Here is a 23,586-nt window from a genome sequence, read left to right as displayed (position 1 = left end):
TCCCCCTCCCAGCCGAAATCAATCGTTAAGACGATCGAGGACACGATTCACATCTCTATCATCTACCACTTCACCCAGTTAAAAGCTAGGTCCTCCAAAACCCCCAGGTTTGACAGCTTGCACTCCCCCCAGTTATCCCAGAACCTATAAACTTGGCAGAGATGGCTAATTTCTTATATTTTTTAAGTTACACCTCCCTCCATAGCAGAAGTAAAGTTATCTGGCTGTGGACCTGGGCACGCATGGGGATGCATAAGTATTTTTGCGCACATCTCTTGTCCATGCCCTGAAATGCCCACACACGAACCAGACCATGCCTCATTTTGAAATCAAGTGAGATGTGCATGCAGCGGGAGATAGGCATGCATCTAGATGCCTTTTAAAATTTGGTGGGCAATAGCGAGCCCGACTTGAGCATCTGGCTCCCAATTTCGACAAGTGCCAGGCTTTTAAAATTCACCTGATGTATATAGTAATGGATACTTTTAGGATCACCTTTACATATGTATTTCATATGACAATCTTTTGTTCTCAAGGAACCAAATGTAATCATTGAAAATGTCTGCCCTACATTTATGGAAGGAGATTTTTCATTTTCCATTAAAAAAATAAAACAAAGAAGTGATATCAAATATGCTGCTAACTTCCAGGATGAAAAAAAACCTGAATATATTTGTGTTCTTATAATGGACTACTATCCAAACTGACCTATAGATTTAATAATTCCTTTTATTTAATATAATTTTATATTCTTATTGCACGATTCTATGTTCACAATATAAGATATACAATTTAGTCTATTCAGAATCTTGTTTCATATTGATTATAATAATGCTGAGTGCACTAGAAGGAAGATCAGCCAGCTGTCTTGGAAGTGCCATAGACTATTACACAGATGAATCTGCAAGGATATAAAGACACCTTTTTGCTATGCATTAAAAATTAATACGACAAACAATCAAATAACTATTAGAATCAAAATAAGCAAACAAATATGCATGGGTTGATATAACAAGATTCATGCTCTGAAAACATCAGTGTTCTTCCTTTTTAACAAAAGCTGTCAGTTTGTTTTCTGTTTATTGACTGACTCTTTATATCATTAATTATATCAAATTATAAACTTGACAATGTCTTGCCCCTCTGACTGAACATCTGTTATTAAACCAGTCACTTAGAGAAGGCATCAGAGACTACAGTGAACAAATTAGGTGAAGCAAGTGATAAAAGAAGAGCATTGCATATGTTCAATCTGTATAATTTATATCTGGTCTAACTAGAATCAGTCTAGTGAAACAATACATATTTTCTGCTATATTATATTAGAGCTATAATATGGACAGTGTTTTGGTAACAGAGAATTTTTTTAAAAGCTTATTGAATTATTATATTCTAGTGAAAAATGCTGATAGGTGGCTGATTCACTAAAGCGCGGTAACCTATGCTACCATTTAATGTGGGTTAACACACGTTATTTAGTGAATCAGTCCAACTGGAAACAGTGGGACCTCTGGCAATTAATGCTTGCAGTAACCCATGTTAATGATAACGTGGGTTACTGCACATTATTGAATCAGCCTGATAGGAATTTAAGATGATCACCATATTGAGATTTAAAATGGCATTTTGGGTTTTGTCACTGTGCTGCACAATTGACTACAAATATGCAGTTGTTTTTTTTACTTTCTTATGACTTGCCATAAGGACAGGGAGGATAACTTTCAAACATTGCTGCGCATATATGGCTGGACATAGTTTTACCAAACTATTTTATAACCTGTGTGTTTTTACCCTACAACGTACATGCAAATATATATTTATGAGCAAATACTTGCAATGTATTGAAAGCAAGTATTTCAATGCATTGAGCATATATACTTTTCCTATCTATTTTAAAAATATACACACATATTTTACCTGCAAAAATAAAGTGGGATTTGCTTAAATCAAAATTTGTGTGCATATCAGTATACTTGAGAGAGCGATGGTAACTCACAATTGTCTGTATCTGTAATAGCTTCCAGGCAGTAGAGAATAAAAACATAAGAACATAAGAAATTGCCATGCTGGGTCAGACCAAGGGTCCATCAAGCCCAGCATCCCATTTCCAAGAGAGGCCAAAACCAGGCCACAAGAACCTGGCAATTACCCAAACACTAAGAAGATCCCATGCTACTGATGCAATTAATAGCAGTGGCTATTCCCTAAGTAAAATTGATTAATAGCCATTAATGGACTTCTCCAAGAACTTATCTTCAGTGTGTTCAGGAACATGGGCCCTCGAGGAGCGAGTACCGGTTCCTATATGCCATCTGAAATAGTAACTCACAATGTCCGTATCTGCGATCGCTTCCAGGCAATAGAGAATCTTCAGAGGGTTTAGGAACATGGGCCCTCGAGAAGCAAGTACCGGTTCCTATCTGTAATCTGAAATATAGAAAAGAGAGTGAGGCCCCCGAGGAGCGGATACCTCTGGTAAGTCCGAGGAGGCAGAGCAGCATAGAGAGAAGCGGGTCCAGATGAATCCCCGCTATCATTCCTCCCTGCTAACTCAAATCGTAAGCGTAAGTGAAGACCTTTTATGTTGGAAGCGGATGACGTCAATACAGGGGGACGCCCCTGAGGTTTGCGCCCTTCCTGATACATACTTCGGTGCGAGCGCGCCCTACGTCATTTAGAACATGGCGGATCTGCAGTGTCGAGCTGGTCCAGGGACGCCGGAGAGAAGCAGCATGGAGACGCCGTGGCAGCAAGCCATCCATCAGGCCCGGAGGGAGTCGCCACAGAGTTAGAGAGGGTGGAGCGAGGGTTAAGAGCAGCCACAAACGCAACATTAGGTTAATATTAGATGGATAAAGTTGATGATGTGCCTTTTCTCTTGTTTTAACCTAAAAAATTATGGGGTCCATGGATCTGAGATCTGAGTGGGATCCCATGTTATCTGCCAATTTTAATGTGGGAGTCACAGTGAGACTTATGTTTTGATGTAGAAAGCTAATGAGATGCATAACGTATTAGAGTGTGGCCATGTTAATGCTACAGTATTAGGCAGCTCTAATTGTTTTGTGCTGACTGATCCAAAGTGAAAGAGCTGGTGAGGGCAGGGAACTCCTCCCAACCTGACAGCTTCTGAAGTAATTAAAGACTCTCAGGACCCCTAGTCTTACCACTCCAAGTATATCAAAGACCTTTGCGACCCAACTTCCCACCTCAAAGTAGTACAGGGACTCCAGTCCTAAATCAAGAAATATGCATGACAGACCCTATGTTACATCACCATTATGACCTCGTTGAGTCCCTATTTCCGCTAGAGAAGGTTAGAATAAAGGGAGGTGCCATTTAAATACAGCTCCTCCTGTGGAGTCTGGAATTGCCGTCCCATTGGGAGTCTATTTAGGAGCTATCCACAGTGAGCTCGGGAGGCAGTCCCTTTAGGATTGAAGGGAGTGCAGAAGTGTTAGGAGTTTATCTTTTTGTTTTCAGGCCCAAAGCTAGCCCAGCTTGTTGGTCCTGACCAGTGTCGGGAGGATTTTACTTTCAGTCTACTAGCTGATTGGAATATCCCTCTGGGTTGCTTTTGAGGGTTTTGAGATTTTTATTAGGAGCCTCACTGGGCACCTGGGCCTGTCTTGCATGCAGGGATTGGGCTACCCTGCATGTGAACCACATAGGGATAGGGACGATACACTCCTGAAGTGGTGGTGACCTGCTGTGAGGAGAGTACTCCGCTGTTAGTTTCTGTTCCTTTTTGGGGAAAGAACACTTTTGTTAAAAGATCCAGGAGGAAGGTTTTGGTTGCCCCTTCCTTCCTGCTAGAAGCAAGAGAACTGCTTGTTTCAAAGAGGGTCTTGTCCATCAAGGATCCAGAGAGAGTACTAAAGTGACTGTGTAAGATCAAGGAGATCCTGAAGATTTGCTAACCATGAGTAAAGGAAATAGCAACACCGGGGACACCCATCCAGTGTCCACCACCCTAGGGAGAGAAAGAAAGGATTTACTCTCTGTGCCATAGACTGCTATTCTTCTCAGCTTGGAAGGGCTTTTGACCATCCTAAAGACCCTGCCCATCTGAGAGTTCCACTTTACCTTAATCCAAAGAGAGTGGGTGTTTTCCCTGCCTTGATATAATTGAGTCCTGCATAGAGAGAGGGAAGACATTGTAAAGCAATCGAAGAGAGATTTCTGTGGTGCTGCAGTTTGAGTTTTGTGACATTCACCATCAGTGCTTAGCAGTAAAGATTTTAATTTTGGACACTAACCAAGTGGCTCCAGATTATATCTGCACTCATCAGAGACCAGCATCCTCCCCAGGGGAAACCATCCCTGTCACTTTGAGACCTGAAGGGACCCCTTTCTTCCCTCAGTCCAGCGAATCCACACCTTAGGAAGTAAAGGAGGTACAAGAGCTAGTCAGGGTTCCTTCCCCAAAGAGTATAAATAACTTTATGGCCTCACCCATGCTAGACCTGCTCACCAGGTAGGGTTACATATGTTAGTGGTATGATAAATCCCATCCCTCTCAGACCCCACTCATCCCCTAAAGGTCATTAGAAGTTTACATTGGCAAAAGGGAGCTAGCACCAATGATACTCTGACTCTGCTGTAGCAATCACATTTTGCTCCTTGGATTTTAAGTATCTTTCAATAAATGTATGTCTTAATTAAGCTGTATTGGCTATTCCAGTTTGGAAATTCTTCCATTTTTTAAATTATTCCCAGACTGTTTGATGCACAATGTAAGGTCTCTCCATTTGGACACCCTCTTTTCTTATATCTTGACACTAATGAAGGTATTATCCTTACCACGATCTGGCAGGCTGGAATCAGGGAGCACCCCTGCAAAAGTGGAACAGGACTGCAAGTTTGCTGTACACGTGATCTTCTGCCTAACCAACCCGGCCCCCTGCAGGTTGAACCCTTGGATTCTGGGGCCCTTAGGACTTTCCTTCTGGAGAACATCATGGCTGGAGCTGGATTCAAGCACAGGCTATGAGCTGGAGTCAGCTACTGACTAGCAGTCTGATATACTGGCTGGGAGCTGGATACAGGTAGGGCTTGAACCAAGGACAAGGGTAAGGCTTGGGGAACAAACAGGGATTTAACTGGACTGGTCGGGACAAGGACAGGACAAGGACAAGACGAGACAAGGATAGGACTAGACAGGCAACAGCAAATAAAGCCCAAACAGGGCACAAGGCTTGATAAGTGAACCTAGACAGAGAGGCTGAGGAAGGCACAGAGCAAGGTAAGGAGGCCTGGAAGGCCACAGATCAAGGCAAGAGGCCACAGAGCAAGGTAGGAAGCCTGGGCAGGCCGCAAGGCAGGAGGCATCGGTAGGCTGCAAGGCAAGGCAGAAGCCCTGGGTAGGCCGCAAGGCAAGATAAAGAAACAAGGAAGTCTAGTCAGGTTAAGGAGCCAAAATGATTCCATGAAGAAGCACTGAAAGACTGGACAGGCTGGGTTAAGAAGGTCTGGGGATGAGGTATCAGGATATCAGAAATAAGGTAACTTGTGCAGCTGGAAGCAATGTGTTGCGTTCGTGCCTGTTCTCGCCCTCGCTCCACCCTCTCTACCTTAATGGCGACTCCCTTAGGGTCTGACGGACAGATGCTGCCACGACGTCCCCCCCCCCCCCCCCTCTTCCAACTTAATAGGTCTTTGCTTGCAACTACGAATCGAGTTAGCAAGGGGAATTCTTCCTCTGCTGCTCTGCCTCCTCAACTTACCCAGGGGTACCCGCTCCTCGAGGGCCCCGCTCTCTCTTCTTGATTTCAGATTGCTAAGACGGGATCCGATACTCGCTCCTTGAGGGCCTACATCCCTGAATGCTCAGAAGACTCCTTACTACCTGGAAGCAATCGCAGACGTGAACACTGTGAGTTCTATTACAGATAGGAATCGGTACTCGCTCCATGAGGGCCTATGTTCCTAATCTCCGAAGACTCCCTTCTATCTAAGACGTTATCGCGGTACGGAGATCGTGAGTCATTATTGCAGATAGGAACCGGTACTCACTTAATGTTTACTGTAAACCGAGGTGATGTATATCTATACATACCACGGTATATAAGAATCTCTAAATAAATAAATAAATAAATAAATAAATAAATAAATGTTCCTAAAACCTTTCTTAACTCTCTTCTATCTCAGAAGCTATCGCATACCTATATCTGGTGCACTACTATTTCAGATTGCAGATAGGAACCGGTACTCGCTCCACGAGGGCCCATGTTCTGTTTGTACGTCTCACTCTGAATGTCAAAGTGGCCCCTAACCCCTATACTAATACCTAAACCTCACCTCGAGTAACTAGGTGGGCCTCATACAGAGGTATAAATACCTAACTACTATAAGGACCTGGTAGATAATTTCTCTCTCTCTCTCCCCCTCTCCTCCCCTCCCCACCCCCCCAGTGTTGTAGGTAGGAATTGCAACAATTGTGGCACTTACTGCAAAGTGCAAAAATGTTATCACACTGCAGTAATACCCATACAAAGCACTATGATAGCCTCTTTATCACAAAGTGTGCTATTTCCATAAAATACATCCCTCTTCCTATCTCATGTGATAGCTTGATGAATCCTGGCCTAAGTTAGCCAGAGAACTTTATGCCTGCTTCAGAGCTAACTATTAGTGCTGAAAGTCATAGCCATTTCATCTACTAGAAAGGCTACTTAACTGGCTATATTCTGTTGAATAAAGCACGTTAAGTGTAAAGTTTTCCAGCTAACCATTAGTTGCATAAATTTAAACAGAGAAATTCAGTGGATGTTTATCCTACTAAACTTAGCCTGATAACTTGTCCACTAAACATTCTACTGAAAATAGACCTCATTGTTTTTGAATAAGGGGATAATTTGAATTTCACCAAATTTTAAAGCAAATTTACATGTGTATGTTCACTTTGAAAATCTTCCCACTAAAACGACCTCTACATAATCACATCTGCTAATTTATGCACAGGAAATTTGTGTGCATACTTTTTGATATGCCAAAAGTGCGCCAATTCTGTCCAGTTCCCTTTCCAGATTACAGGTCAGGAATGCCTCCACTGAGTCTGGGTAAACATACACTTATGCACATAAGTTTACCTGTAATCAGGAGGGTAAAGTTTTTTTAACAAGTCATTTTCACAGTTATAGCACTGTTTTACCTGCAGAAATGCCTTTGAAAATTGAGCTCCCTTTGTTTACCTACATCCTTGTTGATTTTAGCTTGGAGATTTGAGACAGAGAAAGGGTCAGGCCTGACGATGAAACAGGGCAAAGCAGAATGACTGCTGCTTTATGTTTTATGTAAATAATTATACTGTGCAATATCATTTATTATGCACAAATAAAAATACCAGCAAGTTGTATGTCAACCAAATGTTAACTGAAGCAAAAATAGCTTCAATTTGGAAACTAAACTTTTTAAAATGAAGCTGGCAGCTGAGATCATTGGTGTGTATTGTGATAGACAGTGCTGCTACGTATAAGATTTGGAAGCATGCCTGTGGCATGGATTATAGCCAAGTAAGAAAAATAAAATAGTTAAGAACATTCTACCATTCCATGTGAAAATCATGTGAAATGGAATCTACAATAGAATTATGACTTGCACTGAAAAACGTCAGCTTTCGATATCTTTCTTATGCCAGAAAATATGTCTTCTCTTTTCAGCATTATACAATACATGCAATATGCTCTTTGTAGGCCTCTTCTCATAGCAGCAGAAGCATAAACAACTATGTTTTCCCAGCAGGCAGATCCCATCTGTACAGCATTTCAGTAGTACAGCTAAAATTGTGCTTAGCTTTAAATTAACCAGATCATTCAGCCAGAAATTGCTGTGCTGGGGGACACTGGCATAGAAGATGAGCCTGATAATAGAACTCAATGGCCTAGAATTATCAAACTTTGCTCCCAGTCCAGGAAATATGTTGATAAATCAGACTTTATTCAATCTGATGATTTTTTTTTTTAAATTATTAAGACATGAGTCTTTGAATATAAAACCAGTTTTACAATATTCCTGTGCAGAGGCAAATATGATTAACTGAAAGCAGAAAATCATGTTAAAAAAGAAATCTTTTCCAGCAACTGAATAGATATTCCTGGAAATGGTTCTGTTAATATAACTATGAAATATACATGCTATATTGTGTGGCCCCCACTAATACTCTTTGCTGCATTGTTTTAATGCTTTTTCTTGATCTCCTTTTTAACTGGGTATTTCATGATCATGATTATCATCATCATTGCTTATTTATGACTTGCTTTTCCAGCCAAGGAGTTCAAAGCATGTTCTAAAAGAATGCAGTTACAACACAGCACAGTAATTATGGAGTTGGAGTATCACTTCTGCGTAAAGCAAACACATAAATCGAAACAAGTAATCACAGTTTAGTGCAAGACTTAAAACCTGAAGTGGAAGAGAAAAAACATTTCATAGTGCAAAATGAAAGACGTTAATTCTGCATTCCCCATTGTGCCTGAAAGCATTTTCTACTTCCAGGATAAAACATATCCTGTCACTTGTGCAGAAAAATAAATTTGGAAAAAAAAAAAAAACAAAAAACCTTTTAACTTACCATTAAAGTTTACAGCCCGAATATAGCTGAGTAGTTCTTTGCCATCAATAGTGCTCATTCTTGGGCAGAGACCAATATATCCAGAGCAGAGATCTTTGTGCATGTTGTTCAGTGCAAAGGCCATAGAGTAGACTGCATCAATTACGAACTGGACTTTCCCTTCTTGCTCAAAATTGGAGTCCCTCCCAATGCGTTCTAGTCCTAGGAAAGCAGCAGAGTCAGGTGGTTATTATTCCTCTCTACATGTGCACCCATACAGAAAAAGTGAATACGTTCACCTGAGAGACAGAATAAATCCCCCGTTTCCATCCTTCAAAAAAAACAAGCAAGGTAGAATGCAGCCATCTGTCAAGTGTACACTGTTCAGGTGTAGAATGGGACAAAAATATATCTGGAGACATATGAGATGATTAACTTCAAATGCTAAAGGAATGCATTCTGGAGATATCATTTCACCAGCCTTCACTCCAGCTTTGTGTTTTATTAAGCAGCACGTCAATGTCATTTGTGAGAAATTCTTTGTGAAGGCCTGTCATCCTTATTCACACAAAATTTAGTGAATATTTCCTGAGGGCATTGGTGACATTTATTACCTCCTTTGTTCAATAAACATTATTAAAACACAGTTGCAAGGAGGAAGTTATTTTGACAAGTGCTGTAGCCACTGCAACCATCTGTCCATATTTTAGGATACCGTTTCCTTAGAAAGTTACTTTCCTAGAGTGCTTCTGCAGAGATAACATGTTTTAGTTGTTTTATAAGTCTTGCATTTAGAATATAATCCACACATAGTCTTTCTTTATTTCCAAATTCCCTTTTCTACCTGCTAATTCTGCAGGCGGCCAGTCAGGGATAAAACAACAAGAATAATTTTGAAAATGAAATCTAAGAGCCCTGTTGTCTTCTGCTAACACTGCCCAGGAATGCTTTTTTTTTTTTTTTTTAAATCTGGATAAAAGTGTATGCATTGTGAAAATCTTTTTACTGCTGTGAGTGGGACAGCTTTGAACCAGGGCTATTGACCTGGGTAAATATTCACTTAAGTAAATGCTATGGAAAATTGTCCTATACTTGGCAAAAATATAATTATTCAAAGTGAGTATAAAGCAATAGTTGGGATGTTTTTAAATGCACTATTTTCTCTTGAATGGTATAATTTGTTTAAGGATGCAATGTGCCACGTGCAAATTCACGGAGTACTGCAGGCTTTCAGTGACATAGTACAATATTTTTCACTATTTTCAGTTACACAAGAAAGAAAATGATTCGAGGGGTGTGCACATGGTGAGATTTTTCATTTCAGTTGGGTTTTCATTTGTTCCATTTTGTTTCCTTTTGGGGTTTTTTTTTCTTTGTTTTGTATCATTTTTTAAAGCAGTGCACACCATTTGCAAACAGCATGTGCAAGATGGTTTCCAAATTGAAATTTTGAGATTTTTTTATTTCATGCTGTATTAGAAATGAAATAAGATAAGATATATTGTTGATATTTTAGGAATCGATGGGAGAGGGATCAGGCAGTTGGCCAGCTACATTTTATTTTATCTTGGGGACAGGGAGGTGGGGAGGGATCAGATGATTGACTGGCTACATTTTTTTTTAAAGATATTTGGCTAACTTTAGATTAGCAACTTTTCCAACCAGTTAACATTATATAGTTAGCATTGAATATCATTGGTAGCTGGATATATTTTATCTAAAACTCCAGAATGCCCCTCCTGACCCCAATGCCACTTCTTTTAGGCCAGAACATACCCAGCTACAATTTAATTGGTGAACATTGAGAAATTTGTAAAAGCTTCATTTTACCCTTCTAACTCCAAAAGCCAGCTGGACAAATGCTTTGATTATTGACCGGGCCGATGCAGTAAAGTGTGCTCAGGCCGAGCGCACCATTAGCCCCCATTTGGACGCGCCACAAAAACCCTTCCACACCCAAATCCTTACATTCAAAATGGCATGATTTACCACATGACGCTTACAAAAGGGTTTTACCCTTTTTCTTTTTTCTACACCACTCTTTTTTCTTACTCCCTCGGATTCTGTTCCCCAGACATCCTTCACATGGGTACACCTCGGTTGCGATTGGCGTACCACTTGGGAGTGGGGATACCCGATTAACGGTCAACCCCTTCTGAATCAGCTTACCATGGATTATCCACTGATCAAGCCACTTTTGTTTTCACTAGTCATGGAATGGGACATGTAATTCGTGCTTACAAGACTCATACGTTCTCAGTTCGAGCCTTTCCATTCCTCTCACTTACCAGTCTGCCATGGGGAACTCTTTCCCTCATAGACATCACTTCTATCAACAGGGTCAGTGAGTTACACAACCTTGTTACATACTCACCTGACCCTGCGTTCCTCCGTGACCGAGTGGTTTTACGTTTTCAACTTCATATCCTTCTTAAGGTAGTCGTTGCTTCTCACCTTACTCAGAATACACTCTGCCCATTTTCCCAACACCTCTCTCTCACCATAGTGAGAGGGTTTTTCCACTCCTTGGACTGGAATAGTGCACTTGCATTCTATCTAGACCGCACTACACTCCATAGGAAGTCCACCTAACTCTTTCCATCTGTGGCAAGAGCCAAGCTGCGAGTTCCGGTGGGCAAACAGACCTATTCCTCCTAATTGATGGTCTGTATCTCTTTTTCCTACCAACAAGCAGGCATTTCACTACAACACTGTGTGTAACCACACTCTGTTGCATCCGTCCCAGTCTCCATAGCTTACCTTCAGCCGGTGCTGCTTGTACATATTTATCAGGCTGCGACCTGGAGCTCTCGCCCCATTATTGCTTAGATACGACTGGCCGGCATGCTCCATGTTTGGCCAGTCCGTCTACTCCTATTCTTTTCGGTTTAACTACCCAACATCCTTCCACCAACCCGTTAAAGGTTTCAGGATGCCCTGCATTCCAAATTCCACCCCTGTCATTGTGCCTTTTTTGCATCTTGGGTGCATTTGGTGCACTCTCGGGCATCCTCAGCTCAGTACTCACCCATATGTGAGGACTACCATCCTGCTTGTCCTGTGAGAAAGCAAATGTTGCTTACCTGTAACAGGTGTTCTCACAGGACAGCAGGAAGTTAGTCCTCACGAAACCCACCTACCACCCCGCGGAGTTGGGTCTGTATACGTTTTTACTTTTATTTTAGTTTCACTTGCGCTTTTTGCTATAAGGCGAGAATGAGGGAGACACCTGTGGTCACAGGGATAATTGCAGGCTGATCATGCTCAGTGCACTCAGTGTGCCAGTGTCAGTCAAAGCTTTATAGAAACTTTGACAGAAAAGTTTTCCGTACAAGGCTCCATCCTGTGATGTCACCCATATGTGAGGACTACCATCCTGATTGTCCTGTGGGAATGAAATATACAATGAAATAAACTGTGACAAATTAAAAGCAGGTCCTTCTTGCTTATATGTTATAGTTCTTTGCTATATTGATCATTCAGGTCCACATTGAATTTTGAAATAAAACTAATCAATGTAGAACAATTCAAGAAATGTTACTGGGCCTGTTAAATAAAACCATGAACCACACTGAATGTTAAGCACATATACACATCTGTGAGGCTGAGGATAAATTTTATTCGTGCAGCAGTAGATTTGTGATGCCAAGGCATTCCTGATTGGAAACTATGCTCCTAGTTGTGAAAATATAAGTTTTCAAAGTGATTTACCAACCAATCATCTTCAAGCAAATTTTCAGACAACCTAAAAGGTTAAGTTTCCAACTAAAAATGTCCCTAAATCTAGTAGGTCAAAGTTTGATCCATTATATTTCAGCCATCAATTCAGTTGCCTGGCTTTAACTGCCTAACCTTAGATGGTTAGGTCTGAAAACCAGGGCAAACCAGTTATGTCATAAACCTGCCCTACGAACACCCCTGGAGTCACCCTTTTTTATGCAGCTAAATCTATGCATAGGGCAGGTGATTTCTGAAGCCATCTCCATGAGTAAAATAAGATTTAAGATTGGTTTATTTTTATACAGTCATTTTGGTAAAACCATCATAATGGTGAACAATAAATTAAAGTAAGAAAATACAATACATAAACAAAAAGTATAAAATACTTAATAATCAGTGAAGCATCAATAATCATAAATACTAAAATAAACTTTAAATTAATTAAAAGGCAGGAATATAAAACAATAAAATACAAAATAACAATGTGCTCTGGTAAAATCATATTCTGCTTTACCTGCAAAATAGACTTTCAGAAAAAAAAACTGCACACCTGTATGCGGATAAAAGTATGCATGTAGGGCTTCATATGTGTAGTTTTACCTGCTTTGAGAAGAAGCATTTAAGGGGGCGGGGTTGGGAAGGGATTGTCACTTGCATGCATACTTGTGAATTTTCAAAATTATTACAGAATTTTTATCAGAAAAACTGGCTGTATAAATTAGCAAGTGTGAATGTGAGATTTCTTTCTGGGACAATTTTCAAAGGGAAAGCCTCCCCGAGTCTTCCTCACAATAAAGTTGCCACAGTCCGGACACCTTCAACCCCTACTCCCGTCTCACTCCTGCAAAAGTTGCCTGTGCCTGGGACCTCCATGGGTCCCCTCCGACCCCCCCCCCCCCCCCCCCCCCAAAATAAAAAGTCACCAGGGGTCTGGGACTTTTTCAGATTATTCTTAGACTCCCTATCTATAAAGTTGCCATGACCCAGGACCTCCCCTGCCCCCACCTACTCCTTTCTGAGGGGGTACTGGATCGTCAAAGGGGCAGGAGAGATACCACTCACATCCTAGCCCTCCAACATCCCTTTAATAATGGCACCAGCCCACTCTGAGGCTGGCATCAAACTGACATCAAAATGGCACTGATCTCAGGACCAGCCAGCACCTTTTTATTGTATATCCATATGTTTATATAGTCATACAACAAAATAGCACTGGTAGCCCTGCGGCCAGCACCATTTTGACATATTTGTACTGGCGGAAAGCATATGCGGATTGAGCCCTAGCTTTGTGTTCTTTCTACCTAGTAGTATTCATGAGTTTTTATTTACTTTGCATATTTTCAGATGCAGTTTATGTCTGCTTATTGTTAATATTTTATTATGCATGCTATTTTAATTTTCCTTTATCTAATGCATATTATTAATTATTTTATAAAAATTATGTATGTTACTTTACTTGTAAACCACATTGAACAATCCATGGAGAAAGTGGGATAGAAATATTTTTAAATAAATAAATGAATATATAATCTCGTTGGCAGCAGTCTCAGGAACAGCCAGTGCCATTTTCCAACGATGCTGAAGGGGCAAGACATGAATGGGCATCCTTCCTGCCCCTTTAAGTTTCCAGGATCTCCACAGAAAGCAGTGGGCAGCTGGAGAGATTCTTTTCCCCAGCATTATTTTGGAGGGCGAGGGCAATGTCAAGGAGATCCAGGGAGACCACATTTTGTTTTTTTGTTGTTGTACTGATCTTTTAAAATTTTTATTTTGGCTTAGCAAATGAAAAAAAAAATGAAATAAACATTAAAAAAACTAAAACTCAGAAACTCTCCCCTCTCCTCCCCCCGGAAAAAAGAAAAGAAACAAAATTTTTGTGGGTGCACATGCACTGCCCACAACAAGGGAGGGAGGTAATAATTATGAATAAAAGAGAGAAAAATGGAGACATTAACCCATTTTATAACCAAGAGATACTCAGTTTCATACTCAGACTTCTGTTCACCCATTTCCAAGAAACCAAGCAATGCTATAATGAATTAGGGAAAATATCAAGTTAGTGCAGATTTCTACTGAAGAAACAACTCCAAATGAAAAGGGTGGTAAAACAAATCTCCCCCGTCATTCTTGACAAGCAATAGAGAAAAGCCTTCCTTCTTAAATTAGTAGGCCTTGCCACATCAGAAAACACAAGCATTGGTGGACCACAAATGGAATTTTCCTACTTTTATAAAACAGCCAGAGAATCAAGGTCTTGTCCGATTAAAGCTGACCAACAATGTGGCCCACGTGGCCATCTTAACCAGAGAACTTTCCAAAAAATACTGATAAATCCAAGTTATCTTGAGCTGTGATGGTGTCCAAACCTCCCTCATCTGGATTAAACTGTTTGCTAGATGGCACATAAAACATGTTGAGGATCATATTCAGTAAGCCAGTGAGTGGACAAGTTATCCGACTAAAATTAGCCAGATAACATGTCCCATATATTCAGCGGGATAAATGTTCCACTGAATATTCTTGCTTAAAGTTATCAGGCTACATACAGCCAGTTAACTAAAAACTAACTTGTTATATTTGAATATAACCAGATAGATTTTTAATTGTCCGGCCTTGTGTGACTGGATAACTAGCTGCTTGCCTGGATATCTTCAAAGATATCTGGGTGAGTAGTGCTCTCATAATGAAAAAAAAAAACCCAAAACTGTAAGCAGGCCTATGACCCGAGTTTCTTCCTTTTCCATCCCAATTTCAGATAAAGCCCTGTCTGGTCATGCTCCCTCCACCCTCTAATCCCTTAAGGATCCAAATCAAGTAGAGGGGTCTGCAGGCGGGGCACCCACCCCTTCCCTTTACCATTACTATAAAGTATCTAAAATTAAGGTTCCCCCACACACACACACACAATGGATCTTGCTACTCTCCCCATAGTACAAATGCTGGGCCTAATGCAGTTTTCTTAAACTTCTCAACCCTTAAATGCCCTCCTGAAAATTGGGAAGGATAAAACCTCAGCAAGCTGCTTTCAAAGTTATGAAGCAGATGAAGCACCTATAATGTCCTTCTTCAACCATAATCTATGAATGGTAAGTAGCACTAATGCAAGCAGCTATGGTATTGGAAAACTACATAAGGAGCATAACAACAACATTTTCGAGCCAGTATGTTCTCGCACTCTTGTAGGGTATTATGAGGCAATGCACTCAAATAGAAACAAAATGCTAGGCAAATGTCTGGATTTCTGAAAGATTTTATCAGAATCATTGTTCCTTGGAATCCTATTTATTTATGAATTTATTTATTTATTCATAGATATTTGATATTTTGCCTTTTCCTAAAGTTGGTGTCAAGGTGGATTACAGTAAATTTAAATGAACAGAGGTATTTTGAAAAACTTACAGAGTCAGAATATCCAATTAGAGTAGAATTGGGATGCAGCATAGGATGCCCATTTGGATAGTTTAGGGTCCCAGTTGTATGTAATTCAGCATAGCTTAAAGCATGTCAGTGGGAGGATGGAGAACAAAATTTTGTAAAAGTGAAGCAACCAACAGGAGATTGTGCATCGCTTCTTCAGCGTTCATCCGCTCAGCTCTCACCTCGCAGTTTTCAGCACAAAACGATAAGTTCTTTTTTGCTAGATACAGTGTTAAATCGTTCAGCAATTAAATATGATAATGAAGATAATGAAGATTAGTTGATTTAAAAAGGAGAAAACCTTTAAGTATAAGTAAAAGACAAGGAACTGTGTGTATTTTGAGAAAATCAACGCTTGTTCAGTTTATAAAAAAAAGAAAAAATTGTGAGATTTTGAGACCAGTGATTATACAAAGCTAAAGGTGGTAACTTAATATACCTATTGGATTGTGGACATCATTAAGCAAGAACCATTTTCATATTTAAGTGTAAGCAAACAGCAAGTTGACTCCACTTTATTATATATGAGGTCTCTACTCACATCATAAAAAAGTTTCCATATGAATCTTGGGCTAGGCAGGAGTCTGGGCCCAGGATCAATGCTGGGACTCTGGTCAGGGCCAAGGCCAGGTGTCGGTCCCGACACCTGGCCTTGGCCCTGACCAGAGTTCAGGCCCTACCAGATGTTGTGGTCTGGTCCGGAGGCCTAGTCTCGACTCCTGGGCCTTAGCCCAAGCCCAAGTTGACACTGGGGCCCAATCTGGAGGCTGGGCCTTGGCCCAGGCCGGAGCCTAGGCAAAGGCACAATAGGCTGGGACCCGATGCATGGACCTTATACCAGGGTCAGGCCTAGGTCCCAAAGGCTAGGACCTTGGCTGAATAGGTTCTCTTCTTGTCTTCCTTCTTCTGTAAATGATGATGTCCACTGGGGATGCACGGGAGTAAATTAACTCCGGCTCATCCTCCTTAGTGGAGGACATCATTTTGAAATACAACAAAATGGCACCCTCCACTGAGAAGGATGAGCTGGAGTTAATTTACTCCAGTGCATCCCCACCGGACACTTGTATTTGCAGAAGAAAGAAGACAAGGAGAGGACATACACAGACAATGCTACAGGCTTGGGGACTTAGCCTAACCCTGGACAAGGCCCCTGTGTCAGGCCCGGGCCTGGATCAAGGTCCTGGTGTTGGAACCCAGCCTCCAGACTGGATGCTGGCGTGGGCCTGGGTTCAGCCTAGGACAAGGCCCAGACATCAAAACCTGGCTTCAGGACTGGGCCCCAACATAGGGCATGGGCTCTTTCTCCTGCCTAAACTAAGGCCCAGGCATTGAGACCCAGCTTCCGGATTGGACCCCAGCAATGGGCATGGGCTTGGGCTGAGGCCCAGATTTTGGGACATGGCCTCTGGATTGGGACCTAGCCTTGGATCGAGGCCTGGGCCGAAACTCACTCTTTAGGACCTGGCCTGGCCATGGCATTGGATACCCAATAGATCAGGTAAGTGGGGGGTCAAGAAATTTCCTGATCCCAGCAAATGTTTTTGGGGAAAACCTGGGTCTTTGCTCGGGTCTCAACTGAGGCCCCGGCATTAGCCCAGGCCTAGGCTGAGACCCTAGCTTTGCACTTAAGTCTAGGCCATAGTCCCTGCTTTGGCCTATGCTCTAGGTGAGGCCCCAGCCTCAAGCCTAGGCTTAAGCCTAGACTGAGGTGCTAGATCTTGCTCAGACATAGGCCATGGCCCCTGTTTTAGGCCTTGGCCTATGCCATATGTGAAGTCCTGCCTTTGGGCCTAGGCCTGGACCCAACTAGAAGTTTTAACTGAATTAAAAAAATAGGATTTGTTTAATTTGGGGGGGGCACTCAATTTGTTTCACTGCCCCTGAATGAAACAAATTGGCCCATATTCATCGCATTTTGCAAATTTGGTTAAAATGAATGCACATCCCCAGCAGAAAGGCAGGAATTATAGTATACTGTGTGGCATATATTCTGTACTTTAAGTGGCCAATCAGGGGGAGGGCTGAAAAAGAAATTAGATTGTGGTCAATGTCAGCAGTGAAAAAGATTAAATAAAAGACATGATAATTGGCCAGTGTTATAAAGGTTGCTTTACAAGAAACTAATAAGTTATAAATCACAAAATTATTAGAGACTTTTAGTTGTGATAAAATGAATACAACCACCACAAATTCTATAGCACTCTCCAAAAAGATGAGAGAACATTCTATAACTTCTACCTAGTGACCCCTAGGAACACAGAGCTACCCTATATTCTATTGACCAATCAGAAGTTTCTAGTTAGCCTCATTAAAAGCAAAAAGATGGACAAAACACCTTTATAAAATCAAAGATTACTCATCTGTCTGATGAAGTTCAACCCAGTGGGTGAATACATGTCAGGGAAGGATTTTCTAGTTGCAGACATGTTGTCCCAGAATCCTGGATGACACAGTGACCCACAAGAGCTAGGTCAGGAAGTTTTAGCCTATGTCTAGGAAATAGAAGTCCACAGACCCATAAGAAGACCTGAAATGTCATCCCTGATGTTGAGTTTTGAGATGCCCAAAAGTTCATATAAAAGGGCTGGGCAGAGTATGATCAAGATTTACTGGACATAACAAAAGAATATTATTCAACCACAGGACAATTTTGTCTATCAAACTGGATTTTGACATATTATAATTATGTGTTGTTACCAAGAGACAGATAGCTGCCATTGTACAGAAAATACATTTCAATCATTTCAAGATTTACCAAATGCAGGTTGAAGTGCAAACAAACTATTTGGTGGCCAGGCATTAAATGCCAGGTAAAAGAGAATGTTCTCTCATGCCTACTTTGCCTCATCCATAGATCTAGCCAATGCTAAGAAAGACGATAGCAGCTGACATATGTGAAGTTAAAGGTTAAACCTACATAGTGCTTATTGATTTTTTTCAAAGGATCAAAATTTTGCACTTATCTACCCTTTCTAGTACAATAGTAATCATAAGATTAAAGAGCCTCTTCACCCAAGTTGGATCACCCAAGACCTTAATAACTAACAATAGACTATAGTTCAAGGCCCAGTACTTAGCTCAATATAGTGTTCGCCATGTGACAACAAGCCCATATTTTCCCTAAGTGAATAGACCAACAGAAAAAGCCTTAGCCACAGAAAACCTTTCCTGTGTCAACTGTATTTTTATCTTGCCCTTTTGAGCTAACATATTACTGCCAACAGAACCTACGAGGAAGTGTCTAGCTAAGTTGTTAATGAGCCAAATTATCCACACTATTTATTTATTTATTTATTAATTTCTATACCGGCTTTCACGACCAGAGGTTGCATCAAGTTGGTTTACATTTAACAATTCGTGTAATAAACATAGAACTAGGGTAATTGAACTGGTGCAGAAAATAATAGTTACAATGAACAAGGAAATTACCAACTGGGATAGGAGGAAAAAAGAGAAACGGGACATGAATATTTACATAGTAAAAAGAGAAAAGGGACAGGAATATTTACATAGTAAAACTACCTTCTTTCACTACCAGCTTTGCCTGTCACTAATATGGTTCCCTTTTTTTTTTACATCAGGGAGGAGGATTTTTGTCTTTATAATCCTTAGACATATCCCACCTTTTTTTGGGGTGTGTCTGGGGATTATAAATATCCCCTGGAGCATGCTCCTAGCCAGTGGGTGAGGAGTCTGCAGAGTTGTTGGTCATTGTCTTTCCCTAAGAGGAGTGAACTGGAGGTGGTCTTTGCTGCTGATAGAGTGGACTGATCAACAGAGGAGTTTGGGGGATTAGAAGAGTTTCTGACTTGTTGGATTTGAACCAGTTCCTAAACAAAGGAAAACTCATAGTGTCCAGAAGGGCTGGATTCTACATCTCTTTTGCCTGTGCTTATAGTCAACAGCAAAGGTGAAGAGTATAAAAATGTTTGGAGATCTTGGACATTTCTAAGAGAACATTTCTGGATCTTTCTGTTTGGAAGGCTAGTTTTGAAACAAGAGGTTTTACATCTTTTTTCCATCCCATGTCAATGCTTGAGTTACAAGGAGACTCCCTACCCTCCAGAGAAGGAATCATGGAAGTGGATGTTGGTGCAATAGCAAAAACACATCTAGAAGGAGTATCATGGATAAAGAAACAATTGTTTTCTTAACTTTGATTTTTCTGATACTGTTTCTCATTTTTTTCTTTTCTAGCTTGGGATTTGATTTTCAAAATCAAGTAAACTTTTTGTTGAACACCATTGCTGGACTTGTAGATTCTTTCCCAGAGAACACTACGGTTTTAAGTGCAGATCTTAAGTGTTATTTATTTGTTCTCTTATCTCCCCCTGAAGGACTACTCTACCCAGTGACTAGATCAGTGGATTGGGACTTAATGAGGATGACTGCAGACTTGACCAAGCAAAGAGCCCAGGAGGTTAAGCCTATCCCCATCATATGGATTCCAGAATTGTAACTCACTAGTTTCAGTAAGTCAAATGGGATCCCATTACATTTGTGCCACATTGACCTGATTTCACTATTGTGCAACAAAATGATGCAAACACTAAATGCAGTTATGAGACCTTCTACAGATGTCATTCAGCAAAATTGCTACCAACTCTCATACTAGGAGTTCTGGTTCACCTCAAAACAGGTGATAAGAAGCTTTAGGAAAGGACAGCTGTGGTTACTAAAGAACTTGACACATTAGCAGGCAGCTCCAATTCTCACATGGCACATTGACCTTGCATAATTGTCAGCATATTCAGCCCATCACAAATGAAGTACTGTAGATCCATAACTAGTCCAAGGGACTATATTAGATACTCCAAGCTCCTTAGACCATACTAAAATTAGCAACACACATAAAGTTGTCACCATCAGATCAGACTGAATAATGAAATCTGTGATTCAACTGGATTTATAATCTATAGAAGGACAACTGAGGCAGGATAATCCCTGTCTGGTTTGGGAGGTATTTGAAAGCATTTAGATGATTAACTCAGAAGTTAGCTGGCTAAATTAATATTTGGGTACATATCTGGCTAAATTAAAAGTGTTGTTTATGGAAATTATGTATGCCCAGGAATTTGAAATGCTGCCAAAAACAAAATCTGGATACCAGTACAAACTACTATGGGAAAAAAGGACCGAAGAAGTTAAAAATGCTGCTGTAGCTTGATCTAAATGTCTTCATTCAGACAATCTAGGAACATCTTCAGAAGTGGAGAACCCATGTCAACCCAAAAGTGAACAAAGCTTTCCACTAGGTCAAAATCTGCAAGAGAAACAGAAAAAATATTCATTCAAAACAGTGTGCTACAACCCAGGAAGATGAGGGGCTGCTAGTTGATTTCAACAATCCGTCAACCTGGAATCTATCAACAGCTAAAATCAGATGCATTCTCATCAAACATAAGCCAGAGCATAGGAATCAGAAGCTGTATCCCTGTTCCAGCAATGAAAGGTCATCCCATTGTGAATGGATGATAAAACACTAAAAATAATGAAAAAGAACAAAGAAAATGTTTTGTTTTGTTTTTTACAGTGAAAGTAATAAGGCATTATTTTGTTTCTCATGCTTCTTGTCCTCCAAAGATTCAACCTCTTTATTTGCCAAAAAAGATGAAGGATTTGCATAATGGAAAAAGCTTAATTCTGGAATACCCAATCATGAGTCATTAATAGAACATATCAATTGCTGTACATCTTGAAAGATTTTTGAAAAAAAAAATCTAGCGGTTCGAGGTCTGATTGGAGATTCCTTGCAACATCAGTATGATTCTGAAGTCTCCAAATTATGTCATATTCTGAAAGTGATTCTGCAGAAAATATTTTTTTGTGCCAAAAATAATATAGCTCTTCGTGGCTTCTGTGAAAGAATTGGTAATCCAACACTTGGATTTCTCTTTAACATTATTAAAATGGTAAGTCAGCAAGACAGTACTTTGAAAGAACACACAGAAAAGCACCATAAAGATTCAGTCTCATACTTTTCACCCCAGAACCAAAATGAATTCATTAGCATCTTGGCTTCAAGTGTAAGATGCAACATAATAGGAGAAATAAAATTGGCCAAGTACTTTTCTGTCTTATTTGACAGCAGTCCTGACATTTCACATAAAGATCAAATGTGTCAGATTATAAAATATGTGAAACTTGCACAGCATCAGTGCTTGCTTGAAGAAAGATTCATTGATTATATTGCTTCAACTACAAAAACAGGAAAGGGGCTCGCAAAAGAAATAAAAACAAAACTGGTTGCAGATGGTTTGAATGTTCAAGGTATTTTAGAGCAAGGATATGAGAATGGAACAAACATGACTGGAAAATATAAGGGGGTGCAAGCTGAACTTATGCAATGAAATCCTCTGGTGAAATTTGTTCTTTGGGCTGCACACAGCTTAAATTTATTAGGAATACATGCATCTACTGAAAATGTAACTATGGTGTCATTTTTCGGGACTGTTCAGAAACTTTATCCACCCTTCTCATCGATAGAATAAAATGATGGAAATTTTGGACATTTCTCTGAAAGGCCACTGTGACACCAGATGGTGGTGTAAAGCAGATGCTGTACATGCTTTAGAGTCACAACATCAGGAAGTACTTTTGTTAAATACCCAAGGATGCACATTTTAGTGGTTCTGTGTCAACTGAGCTCTTTCTACTCCAAGAAATGCAAACCTTCAAATCTATTGTGCTGCTGACAATGTGGAACATGAATTTGAGTAAACTGGCACATGTCAATAAAGAACGTCAGGAAAAATCACCAGATATCAGTCGAACAACTAAACTTACAAAAGGACTATATCATGCTTTTCAAGAGTTTAGAAGCAATGGATTGGAAATGGTAATGAAAAAGTTGCTTCAGGTTGTGAAAAAAATCAACATTGAGCTGTTTTTCAAGTCAGGTAAAAGAGAAAAATCAAGCAAATTGCAGGAGAGGAAACAGAAGACGTGTTTCCAAATTTCACAGCCACAGATATGTTCAGAATTCAGTTAGTGAATTAGGACTGTCCATACAGTGAGTGCTTTCACTGCTACAGGTTGTTGTCCTAATACTGGATAGCACTATAAATACCCTACAGAATTAGTATGATGTTTCAGACTTTTGCTATGCCTTTGTCTATCATGCATATGCCTTTGTATTTGATCTTCCATCACTGCAGCATATGACTAGAATATGTCTTATGCTTTGCAACACTTTTACATCATGTATGCACAACACAGTATGAGTTCTTCTATAGATTCTTGGTTTTCTTCTATTTTATTGGTTTCTTTACTTTTCTGGTAAAAAAAAAAAAAAAAAAAAGAAGAAAAGAACAATGAGCAATTAATATGCCGAAAGATATAGTAATAGAATGTTGCAGATCCCTATAGCAGAGCTCCTCATGTGTAAGGTATGTATTTGTTTCAAGGAGAACAGTCTCATAATAAGCATCACAGGCTACACTAGTAAGAAATCTTTGTGAAAGAGAGTGAAACAGTCATTAGGTAAAATCTAGTAAATAGTGTCATAGGAAAAGATATTCAAAGAAGGGTTCAGCGAAAACATTAGAATAGATAGAATATTGAGATATTAAAGATCAGCAAAGTGATTATCCTAAGTGCAAGCTGCAAAACAAAAGAATAGAAATAGCTTATAACTTAGGCTGGTGTGGAAGAGAAATATAAAGAGATCTCCCTCTTGAACCCTGAATTATCATATTTAAATCACAATGAAACACATCACCCTCTATGTGATCAAAGCAGCTTCCATAGATAAAGATAGAAAAAACCTAGTACATATGCATTTAACTGATTCAGCATATAAGTATTATAAAGTCTACGACTGGAAAATACTACTTAACTTGGAACATACAAACTAATAAAAACAGCATCACTTCAAATAATATTATTAACTTGAA

General features: G+C 40.1%; 1 protein-coding gene across 4 annotated transcripts in view; it reads right to left on the bottom strand.

Moving 5' to 3' along the window:
- GRM8 (glutamate metabotropic receptor 8) overlaps positions 1-23,586 on the bottom strand; it is a 1,288,815-nt gene that overhangs the window by 442,317 nt on the left and 822,912 nt on the right. For all 4 annotated transcript variants that reach the window (XM_029616204.1, XM_029616205.1, XM_029616207.1 and 1 more), the window contains exon 6: positions 8,573-8,773. In XM_029616204.1, coding sequence (XP_029472064.1) covers positions 8,573-8,773 — 201 coding nt within the window. The remainder of the gene's footprint in view (positions 1-8,572; positions 8,774-23,586) is intronic.

This window comes from Rhinatrema bivittatum, chromosome 9 (genome assembly GCF_901001135.1).
Source record: "Rhinatrema bivittatum chromosome 9, aRhiBiv1.1, whole genome shotgun sequence".
NCBI classification, from domain to species: Eukaryota; Metazoa; Chordata; class Amphibia; order Gymnophiona; family Rhinatrematidae; genus Rhinatrema; species Rhinatrema bivittatum.
Note: the sequence above shows the minus strand (reverse complement) of the source record. Positions and strands in the feature narration are given on the sequence as shown.